Here is a 12,184-nt window from a genome sequence, read left to right as displayed (position 1 = left end):
ACATGGCAGGGGGAATAATGCAGCACGCATAATGTTGGCAGATGCTTTAAAAAGAGCGCCAGAGGTTTTCATTAAAGTGTAAACTCAGTGGCTGCAATTGCCGTTAAAACACCACCATGGTTGGGGTCTCCTCATTAGCTAACCAGAGGGGGGGGACCAAAAACAAAACAGCAGAAGCAGGCTTGCGATGTTCATAACCCCCTGCCCCTCGACTTAAATCCCACATGTGTCTGCCCTCAGGCCAGGCTGCCCTGAGTGGAAAGAGCTATGGTGTGATTTTTCCAGGGGCATGCTGCATGTGCACTGTTGAGAGGGAGCTGGAGCAAGAGAGAGGGGAGGTAGAGCCAGCGAGAGAGCAACATGCCGACCTGTTGAACTGTGGTGGTGAGGTCCAGACACAGCTGAATGATCTTATTCTTGATGCTGGTGAAGTCACTGATCCCAGTCAGGGGCGTCCTGCAACAAGAGAGGAGAGAAAATCCTGGAGATGCCATTTTATCATGACATTCTAAGGTCCGGGTGTTGTCCCTGACTGTACTGATATTCAGTAGCAGTCAGGAGAGCTGGATAAGGGAGTAAACATCAGTGGGACAACAGTGCGACAGAGCCACCTCTAGGAGGCTGTTAATAAGGAAAACAACAGTACTGGTGAACCTTGCTCTACTTTGCATGTGCCTAGGATAGAAGGCTCTGTGGCCACAGACAATGATTGGAAGGAACACAGTGTCTCCATGTTGGGCCACCTCCTCCATTCCTTCTCTAAAATGCCCACCCCTAAACTCCAAAACACATCTCCTACAGCTTGACCCTCAACACCATGCCACCCCCAAATACATTGGGAGAAGTCATCACAACACACATCTGATCTTGAAACAAACCTCAGAAAATAAACAAATCCTTTCAGCTGTGAAGGTCAACATGGTGACATTAATACTACTTCCTGGTTTAGTTAACTGACAGAAGGGGAGAGAGATCTTTAAAACAAATGCTCGGACAATAAAGCAAGCACTGTACTTGAGCAGTAGAGTATGTGGATATTCTGGAGGTTCTTACAGCTCATCTGGATATTCTCTAGACAGAGGTAGAGGAAACCCACCAGACTGTATCCAATTTCATTTATATGTGCTCAAACCCTTTCTAGAAGGCTCTCCTGAGATAGAAGAGCTGTGTTTCTGCTATAGTCTGTAGAGGCTGAGGAGAAACCAATGCCTGTAATGTGTAGCGTAGCAGTATATTCTAGTCATGAGGTGATTCAGTGAGCTTAATGACTTCCTATGCGTTGGAAAAACTAACATTACAGCTAACCCCAACGGCAGTCCAGGAGCTTGAATGTATATAGAAGATTTTATGTAGCTTGGACAGCTATGCAAAGTTACCATGGTAACACTACTCTGTACATACAAATAGAGTACACTGAATGTTTTTTGCTCGTGGGGACAGCCTTCCCAGAATGCTGTGCGAGGCCTTACCTGTCCAGCCAGGCCAGGAGACTCTTGGCAGCTCCGATGAGCTCCACCACGGAGGTGAGGAAGTCGTTGGGGGGCTTCCTGGAGGTGTTGCCGTCGCATGTCGGGCTCTTCCTGCGGTCTGACGTGGACATGTGCAGGCTGTTGGTGGCTGCTCTCATCCTCACCACCAGACCCTTCAGATTGTCTGTCTCCACTCCATAGTTCTGAGAGGGGAAGAAAGAGCAGAAGAGTTGAGCTTGATATATCAAAGTTATAGTTTGTCATAAAACAATGTGTTTTTTATGTGATTACAGTGAACATCAAATAATTGCTTGGGACAAAGCATTCCTGATCGGAACGGCTTTTACAGATTTTTATGGCTCTGGATTTCATTTCACAGACAAACATGTTTCCTGCAGAGTAAATGTGGGTTATTAATTGTAATGGGCTAAGGATGCATGATTTAAGATGTCTCTACCGGCACCTCTGGGGAGAAATTCCCCTGCATTCTTCAGGCATGTCTGGCTCAACCCTCGGGAGAGAGGCGTGCACGTGCCATCACCTGATTCCCATCAAGCAAGCAAAGTTTTCATTCCTGAGCCAGTAAGTTGAGGGCAGACGTGTAAGCCTGGCCACAGATCTGTGTGTACTTAGGCTACTGCTCCGTCGACTGTTTATTCCTACTGCCCTTACAACCCTGACCTCGCTGAGCTGCTCCAGGGGAAGTGATTAGGAAAATGATTGACAGACACACCCAACCTAGTTTTTACTTCCAACTGTGTAGAAAAATATTATCTTTTGAGTTTACGACCCAGAAAATACCTATAATATATAATTCCTCCTAATGGCCAAAGAAATCCCTTATTTGAGGCCAAAGTTGTGTCCTGTACCTGCTGGTCCCGAGCTCTGCTCCTACTACAGGGATATTTTGTATGAAATAAAGCTTTAGGATGTACATTGTTAGTACAGTATGAGCAGGCCAAGTAGCATTTCTTTACGTAAGCATCCGCAGCGCATCACAAAGCCTTCATCATAGCGCATAGCTACAGTTAGGTGATGAACTCACCATATGACTAACATCGGATTGTGCAGTACATTTCACTGCGAGCAGTGTGTCTGATCTCAGGGAGCATTGGATTTAACACTGACCTATGGTCAGGTTCAGACTAATGCTCTCATCAAACACCACGATGGCCACATTCATTGTGACGTCAGTCAGCTGCCGGCTCTGCTTAGTGGCTTAATTTAGGATGGCTTAATTTAGCAACTAATCCTGGCAACTCACGCACGCTCCACTTAAATATTCCGGAAAGAATGTGTTTGGAGTGGAGTGCTAGTTAAAGGAGACGAGAGGCGGGGGGGCGGGGGGGGGGTAGCCTAAACTCCTGTTCTGGCAAATATCAGCTCACATGGTGTTGCATCCCTGCCAGCCTCTCTGGCCTCAGCCCGACTGGCACGCTAACGGCTAAACACGCTAAAGAGCAGAAAATAGCCTGCGCTCACTCGGCCCTGTTCCACACTGAGGAAACCTGCAAGTGATCAGCGGCTAACTCCCCTCAGCTGCCGTTTCATATCAGGAGCATTTACCTAGAAACCGATTCTATATTACCTCACCATAAAGTCGTCCCCACGGAGCTGCATGGAGCGGAGGCAGAAGCCATATGTGCAAACTGATAGAGCATGTTACATTTCCTACATCTCAGTTGGCAAATCAAACATCCAAATGGCTCTTTCAGAGACAGAGACTTTGAGGTCATTATGGGAACCTCATGAACCTTAAGCAGATTTATACTAGGAGAAGAGATGGAGAGAAGGTGCATATAACTATCTCAGATGCTCTAAAACCCCACACTTGTCCATTATAAGACACAGCAACTGAACCAAAACAGAGTGGCTTTGAAACTAAGCCATGGAGAGCCAATCAACATCAAACAGCACTGCTGGCTATGTCATTAGTGAGCCAATAACACACAGAAAACACCAGCTCTGACTGGTAGGCAGATGCTGAACACCTCTTTGTTCCATAGCTGTAGCAACTTATAGGAACAGGGACCAGGTAAATAATGGCCGTTTTAAATCAAATTCACTCCATTTCAAAGTGACTGTTGTGAGCAGGATCTGCTTGGGCCTCCAGATTGGTCCTGTATCCCGACATGAACAAGTGTTCTCAGGAGACCCGAGGAGGGCTATCCCAACAGGTTCTTCCTGCCCCTCACCACATGGGCCCAACGATACGCATCACCTGACACGACCAGAGGAACATGGCCCAAGAAGGGCGTTCCCACAACTCTCAACCACAGACAGGAGGCTGTTGCCAGGTGGGGGCCCACATCACATTTCTGCTCCTGAGGAGATAGGTACGCACCTCTAGGGAACAAGTCCACAGTGGACAGTAAACACCAATCATAGCAGTTTCCACACACTACTTGGCTGCTGCGCCTTGAATATCTATTCCATGGCTCTGGGAGACAATAGTTGGGCTTTTCTCCTGTGAGCTGGATGCTGGGTTTCCAAAGACAATCAGAGGTGTTGGGTTTCAAGATGGGTCTCTGCAGAAGTCATCATGGTTTTAACTTGAGTCCCAGTTTCATTAATCAACATGTCCTTCGTCGGTCTACAGAGACTAGTTTGCTCTGATGGCTTTTGGCTGGTGTGAGCTTTAATCTGAGTATGTCAGTCTGTCTAACGTCCTGCTGAGGGGGAGGAACTCTATGAGAGTCAAGCTAAGACACGTGTCATACAAGGTTCTACTCATTTATGAGATGAAAACAAATACACAGCACTGACGTAAGAACATGCTCTCCAAGAGTATTCAACAGAAAAAGAGAAGGTTCAGAGCATCTCATCTCCTGATCATCTATTCAATGGCTACAGGACCGATACAGGGGGTATCCTGTCTACCCTGAAAGGACGGTGTGACCACAAAGAGAAGAGTTGGACTTGAACCGTTTGACCCCACAGCAGAGAGACACTAATGAGGGGGGAATTGGCTGGCAACACTGTCAGAGTGAGGGGGTCTGGTATTTGTCGGCTGTGTGTTCCCATCATAAGCCATGACCTCTCCCGGGGCCAATGAGAGAGAGGCCTCTATGTTAATAAAGTAGGGATGGGCACGGTTATTCAAAGTTATGACAGTTATGAGTGTGCCCTATAAAAAAGACATACCGGTAGCCTAAACACTTTCCACGTGTGTAGCTTGTCATTGTTGGTCAATCAAAGCAGCACTACCGTCAGAGGCTCCATGTATGGCAAGTGAAGTGGGAGATTTCCGCTAAATGGAATTAAGTTGGTTAAATGAGGTGTAGGCTACAATGATCAACTAAAATGTCGGCTGTTTAATATGAATGGAGTTATTGTAGACAAGTACACGTAGAGCGCAGCAAAATAGCTAGCTAGCTAAACAACTTAGCTGGCTATTTTAGTTAGCTAGCTTCTTTACATCAATTTGATGCCGTCAAGACAGACACTACCAGATGAGTTTCTAACTTGCGTGAGTCAGTTTGGCTACTTTCTCCCTCTCTGTGTCAGACACCCCGGCCCGAAAGAGAGCGAGATAGGGCGACAGGTAGCCGGGAGGTTAGGAGCATTGGGCCAGTATCCGAAAGGTTGCTGGATCGAATCCCCAAGCTGACAAGGTAAAAATCTCTCGTTCTGCCCCGAGCAAGGCAGTTAACCCAATGTTTCCCGGTCACCGATGACGTGGATTTCGATTAAGGCAGAGCCCAGCACCTCTCTGATTCAGAGGGATTGGGTTAAATGCGGAAGACATTTCGGTTGAATGCATTCAGTTGTACAACTGACGAGGTATCCCCATTGCACCCCTTCCCCACCCATCTCTGTTGAAACAAGCCTCAGTCACGCGAGTAAGTTTCTGTTGAACAATTTTTTTTAAATTTCAAAAATGCATTTCGACTATCCAGATATCTGAAAAAAATGCATATTAGTGTAATAGTGAAATTATTTAAAATTCCCATCCCTATTAATAGGGAGAGCCACAGCAGATCATCACGTTTACCCAGGGTTCTTCAATCACAGGTGTGAGGGCAGTTCCAGGCATTCCAAACCAAGTCCGACTAAACATCCTCTCGGTCGTCCATAACATAATTATCCTCTTCCAACAGACTTTCAATTTATTTTGAGAAATAACAGAGGCCCTGCATTGGGGGAAGACCTATTAAAGCTAACAAACACACACTGGAGAAACAAGGAAGCACGGGTTAAATTTATGAAGCCCTTCAAGAGAAAACAATTTGAGGCTTCAGTAAATTGCAGGGGATGAGCAGAAATCTGGGCCCAATTTCCCTGAGCAGAGGAAGGGATGCAGGATGTACTGTATGGTAAATAAGGTAGGACACAGATTAATCAAACCATTAGACATACCCTCTCACCCCTGTAATAAGCGTTTCCACGTGTCCATCCATTCCCAATAACCACAGAAACGTTACTGCCCAGGGTCTTATCTATTCAAGCTGCCATCACTGTCTCCTCTCCAGAAAGGGATGCTCAGACACTATCCAACAATACTTCACTTGGAATATTCCCGAGAGATGAGGAATCAATGAACCCCAGACTTCAGAGGTCCATCCCAGGATAAGGGTCTCACAGCTGGACACAGACATGGGGCTCAGGACACTCAGACTGGCAGCTACCATGCCGAGGTTAATCTCCTCATTTGAATCTCAAACTTAAACATTAGGAGCAAACTAACCAGGATCAGATGTTAAAGGGCACGAACACGACTGGTGTCTAACCACAGACCAGCGCACACTCCCACAAGACCTTTCTAAACCACACTAGGCCCCTCAGGCATTTAGATGGTGGGCCAGTGCCTGCTCAATTAGATCGGTTTGGGCACAGTAACCTGTTGGTCTACTGCACTTCCTTCTTTATAGAATAAATAAGATCAGTGAGGATAAAATCTAAATGGATATGCTCTTTTTAGGAACTTGATAGAGGACAAATCATTAATGTGAGCTAATTTAAAAGGAGCATAAGGATTTGACAAAAGAACGCTGACACTGATAAAAACTCAAGACCGCAATCTGGGCTTATATGACACAGGAAGCGATAAAAACCCAAATCAATCCCATCTGTTTGAAAAGATCAGACAAACAAAACCAGGTTGTGTTTTAAGAGAGGCTCTATCCCAGTCTTTTGGTCTCTCCCTCTCCTCTCTATGAGCTGTCATACAACAGTGTTGACCATAACTCTTCACCTGGCAGCTCTTCTGATGGACGGCCCATCTCCCAGTCAGATCCCAGCCCAGCTAGTAGGCTGTAACTCCAATCCCATGAGCCACTGGGAATGTACAGCTGACCTGACATTTCTCTCTGCATGTGTGTGTAAGAGAGAAAGAGAGGGAGAGAAACTGAGAGACCGAAAGCGAGCACACTAACCCATTTCGCCACTTCATGTCCTGCCTCCCTATCTGTGGGAATGTTTACTAATTGTAAGTCTCTCTGGACAAGAGCGTCTGCTAAAACGTAAATGCACTACTAATCATCAGCTCACATTCAACCACCACACCAGACCTGGGACCCATACAGCCTGATTTGACTCCATCTCTGGAGTGAAACTGATAGCGTTTCCTACTCTAATATCCTGGAGCAGTGTTCCACATCCCATTGAGCTCTGTGGGAAATGAGAGGTTCTGCAACACTGGATCTGTTGGCTGCCAACTATATTCTGGGCATATTTCAAACACACGCTAGCACTGCGAGAGCAGGGTGGCAGCAGGGCTGATGACCTAAGCTCCATGAGACTCATTGAACAACCAGCAAGTTCATGGTCCCACCATCTGTTTTTATCTTAAACTAGAAACAACCTATTGACATGCCGGGGGCAGCAGAGAGAGAAAGATGTGGTGTGAGCACCCCATACCAGAGCACAGAGCAGGTCGACAGCCTCCAGCACCAGCTCCTGGTGTCCAATGCGGGCCACACCCAGCTCCTCCAGGTCCTGATGGGAGATCTTCAGCAGCTGCTCCCCACTGATTTTCTCCTGCTCAAAGTTAGCTACATACTGCTGCAGGCTGTCATCCAGCCCTGGGGGGGGGGGAGAATCCATTGATTAGACAAAGATCACCAACAGCAATAATCCCTCTAAACAGCCCGTGCACAGAAGCAAGAGATTGAACTTCACTTACCATTAGAGTTTTCCCCGTTCATGAACACTATCAATGTTTATTTTACTGTGGGAATTGTGATTGATTCAACACAATATTAGTTATTTTCCATGCAACATACTGAAACAAAACGAACTAAGCAAGAAATTCTGTTCTAGGCAGAACGCGCCGGAGTAGGATTCTATTGTATTGACAGAGCCAACCTCTACACAGACAGGTGCGCCATAACCAATCTGAGCTGCAGTAGGCCTATATGCAAATAGACCATTGCCACATATGAATCTGTGCCTTTCACTTTGAACTGGACTGTTTTTACAGCATGAGCGGTTGATGCTCTTGTTTTGAGATCAAAGCGAGAGCTACAAGGAGCAACGTGTGCACATTTGTACGTGTTCATATCATTTGCTATTTAGGGACTTATTAGTGGAGATCGATCATTTGTAGTCAGCAATAGGGGAGTGATTGCTTCCTACAAGAGCACAAAATGTGTGCATTTCTAGACATCTTTGAAAAGAGTCAGGTAAAGAGCTTTGCTCCATTTGTAGTGTTGTATTTTGAGACAGGGTTGAATAAGCTAAGTAGCCAATGGGCAGAGGGTAGCAAAATTTGCCTGATTCTCTAATATTGGTATGGAAATAAATAATGCATATTTTGTAGAGTGGTTTCTTGCGTCAAACAACCATTTCCAGTCACCTTGTCTTAGGGACAAGTGGATAAACCGGTTAATTTCAAGCCCTGCCTGCATGCTTCAAAAGTTTAAATGGAATGTAGGCCTACATTCAACTGCACACACTTGCTGCTACTGTAGGCTGAATGATAGAACAGCTATTTCCATGTTAAAATGTTTGAAGCATCTTCGACATTGTTTTTTATGGTAGGCCACTCTGGTAGGCCTACATTATGATCAAATTGCCACGTGACCAGTGCTAAAACTTGTAACAAAGTGGGTACAGCCTCAATGTTCACAGTAAACAAAGAAAGTTGCACAGAATTTTCAACGTTCAAGTTTGCGCTGAGCAAAACTGAGATTTGATGATGAGGGAACGTTGCCTATAAGGAAGACCTTTTCGTGTGGAAAGACTCAAACGATAACATATGAGAAAATAGTAAATCAATTAATCCTGCTTTGATGCAGGCCTCCTGGCTCCCTATAGCATTCAGTACAGATTCCTCGTTTGAGACACACCTCATTAATCCCTGTAAAGACAGCCTTGTATTGACAAGCCCAGTTCTAATTGCAGACTTGACACCGGACAACATACAGGCGGCTGTCTGTCCACAAACCAACAGCAGAGAGAGAAACAGGTGCATCAGATCTGTCCTCAAGATAAACACACCATAAACAGAAGAGGTTAAACCTGACTGAAGTCTGTTTGGCCAGTTAAACAATAGATGGCTCTCGGGTCTGATTACAGTTGGAGAATGTCTCGTCTGCTATTCAAATCACTACACTGTTGGGTGAGTTGGAACGATCACAATTTCCAGCCATTCTGCCCACTCAAGGATAAGAAATCCATACTACATTACAGTGACACTTAGTAAAGCCTCAGCTGGATCAATTGGACCAAGGAAACGTGGTTCATATTTTACAGGCCTGTGAGATTGACCCAGCGGTTGGATTTTATAGTGAGGCGGCAATAGACTTTTCTTGCCCAGTGAGGCTTTTTATTTGAAAGTGTGGAATAATGCCAGCGAAACTTAATATTTAAACAAGAAAAGAAACTGGACATAGAACAATAGATCAAACCTGAACTGAATCAAAAGAGCATTTAAAAGAAATCAGGCATTGTTGAGGCCTGGGTTAACTCGGCAGCATGCTGACCTTACCCTGTCCTCAGCTCTAACCATGAAATTACAGGATTTAAAAATAGGGATACCTTTTTTTTATATAACCTTTATTTAACTAGGCATGTCAGATAAGATCAAAGTTTTATTTTCAATGACGGTCGAGGAAAGAACAGTGGGATAACTGCCTTGTGGGTTAACTGCCTTGTTCAGAGGCAGAACAACGGATTTTTACCTTGTCAGCTCGCGGATTCAATCTTGCAACCTTTCAGTTACTAGTCCAACGCTATAACCACTAGGCCATCATGCCTATGACCAATTAACATCAAAAGCCAAGCATTACAATACAACCATGTTCAGATCAGAAACAAAGCACAACTGTGCTAACCCACATTATAAATTACAATAACTAAATGTGCTGCTGATAAACTGTTCCATAATCTATGTCTGGTTCTTCATATAGACATGCATTTAGATTAAGTGACGGATGACATTATGATAATCGTCACAAGCACTCCTCGCAGAAGTCTGTGTGGGTAATGTGGAGTGCTTTAGATAATAAAATATGTGACGTGTAATTAAAATTATTTCGGAAAGGGCAAAACAGCTCCAGCAAATAAAAGTCTCCCTTAGAGCCAAACAAAAATGCTTCTTGTTGTAAATAAAACATGACTGCAACAATCACAACCCCCTCTCATTTGGGCCGGTAAGCAGTGTTGTGACAACAGAGTGAAGAACATGCCTGTGTGTGGGAGAGGAGGCATGGGCCAGAGAGGAAGGGAGGAAACACCATCTTGCTTATCAAAGAGGGCACAGAGAGGGGCAGCTGCAGAGCTAAGGCCCTGAGCCCTGGTCCCCTGAATGGCCTGTCAGCTGCACAACACACAGAGTACTTTGGATTCTAGCATTCTTTCCAGTCTAAACTGCAGCCATAATAACCACACTCCGTATAGGAATATACTACATATAGTGTATGTAGAGCATGTGTGTGTGCAGACAGGGTGTTCTGTGGTCAGGGGCCATCTTTATGAATGGCACCTCATATTTATGCCTGTGTGACAATCAATGTGTGTGTCTGGAGTGCTGTTGCTAAGGCAAAGTGTGTGTGTGTGTCAGCGTATTGAATGGTTCAGTGCTGCAGGAGATCCGGTTACAGATACCAGAGCAGACTATTAATCTGTCTGGCCTGCAGAGCAGAGAGACATACACGGGCTCCCAAGACTGACCACAGAGGCTGCTATGCCAATCACATCTACTGGATTGCAGCAAGAGTAGTGTGTGCATGCTGCTGTGATGGACTGTCCACTTTGCAACCACACACACATTCTGTACATTCATAGAAACAATTATATTGACATTAGACCTACATTCAAACCAAACAACTCGGAACAGTCAAGTCTTACACAAAAAAAATACTAAATACTACAAATGTGCGGAATAATCTCTTTAATATACCATTAGCTGTGCTTTATGCATTTTTAACAACATATAAAACACAAAAATGTTTAGGGAAAGTCTGCAAATGAATCTATCAAACTGCTCAAGTATAACACAACCAGTCAAGTACATTTACTGTCTAAACATCTTTCCCATTCCTATATTGAGAATTCCAAGGGCAGACTTGACAATTCTGGCTTAACCCCGTAGATTAAGCGGGTTCAGAAAGCACAGAGGGAACTCACTTCATAGACCCAGTGGAGGAGAGTATGAGTGGGTCCCAGCGAGCACTGTGCTGCCGTGTTGGCGGGCGGACTGAATCCAGCCCAACACAAACACAGACTACGCCTCTGACTGGGCCAGCCACTGGTAATGGGATTAAAGAGAAACAAAAAGGATGGAAAGCACGGGCTAAGGTTTCTCCTTCCTGCATTACCCTCGCCGTGTTAAAAGGCATTTCCTGTGGAATGATTCCATTCTTCTGCGGAGTATCTCCACGGATGAGTAAAGAAGGGAAGAGGGGAAGGCAAGCTTGAGGTTTAGGTTACCAGGCCTGCTCTGGCTCAGACAGTGCCCGTTTTCCTTCCCATCCTTAAAGCTAGAATCCTTAGTTGAATCAATAACAAAGCGGTCTTCCCACCTCCGTTTTGGTAAAAAGCTGAGGGATGGGCCTGGAGAAAATGATAACACTCAAATATAATCCTTTCATCTGTTGGTCTGACGATCCATGACATCAAAAGGATAGCTTTAACCATGTTCAAAGGCTGTTTGTTTACATTACATTGTTGACAAACATTGGCGTAAAACAAGCATATACATTTTGGGTTCTGATGGGGTATGACAGTTGAACTAAGCTCATGGGGAATTTATAAGTTATATTCTTCAAAAATCAATGGGTATATAATTTATTCATAAGTACAAAAATGTATGTAGCAACTAAGGATTCTAGATTTAAACAGATTAACCTCTCCTGAACAGCCCACGTAAGAGCCGATTACAAAGCTTTGGGTAGACAAAAAAAAAAACTTCACAAAGGAGAACTTTTGTTACACCAATATAGAAATTGGTTGATTTGTTTGTGTTGTTCCCTAATTTTTCAAATGCCTCCAAAATCCCTCTAAGAGCACTGCCTTGAATTTGGAATTCTGGATCATGTCATGGACAGTGTGAACTAGTCTGCCACTTCAAACAGCATGTGTGTGTGGGGGGCATCCCCTCTAATGGGACCAACAGAGGATCCTGCTGGGGAAAGAGTGGGTACTGGTAGATGCCGGCTTCTAGCCAGTAAAAATGTTTTAAAGCCGATAAATATAAAATGTTGCCGGGCATATTGCCCGGAAGAAAGGAAATCCATATCAAAATGATGCGTTTTATTCATTGATGTAAATAC

General features: G+C 44.7%; 1 protein-coding gene across 3 annotated transcripts in view; it reads right to left on the bottom strand.

Moving 5' to 3' along the window:
• LOC135508336 (connector enhancer of kinase suppressor of ras 3-like) overlaps nt 1-12,184 on the bottom strand; it is an 80,374-nt gene that overhangs the window by 54,128 nt on the left and 14,062 nt on the right. For all 3 annotated transcript variants that reach the window (XM_064928440.1, XM_064928441.1, XM_064928443.1), the window contains 3 exons: nt 7,329-7,492; nt 1,470-1,672; nt 369-456 (listed from right to left, as the gene is read on the bottom strand). In XM_064928440.1, the coding sequence (XP_064784512.1) occupies nt 369-456; nt 1,470-1,672; nt 7,329-7,492 (455 nt within the window). The remainder of the gene's footprint in view (nt 1-368; nt 457-1,469; nt 1,673-7,328; nt 7,493-12,184) is intronic.

The sequence above is a fragment of the Oncorhynchus masou genome, chromosome 21 (assembly GCF_036934945.1).
Source record: "Oncorhynchus masou masou isolate Uvic2021 chromosome 21, UVic_Omas_1.1, whole genome shotgun sequence".
NCBI classification, from domain to species: Eukaryota; Metazoa; Chordata; class Actinopteri; order Salmoniformes; family Salmonidae; genus Oncorhynchus; species Oncorhynchus masou.
This window is presented reverse-complemented; position numbering and strand designations above follow the sequence as displayed.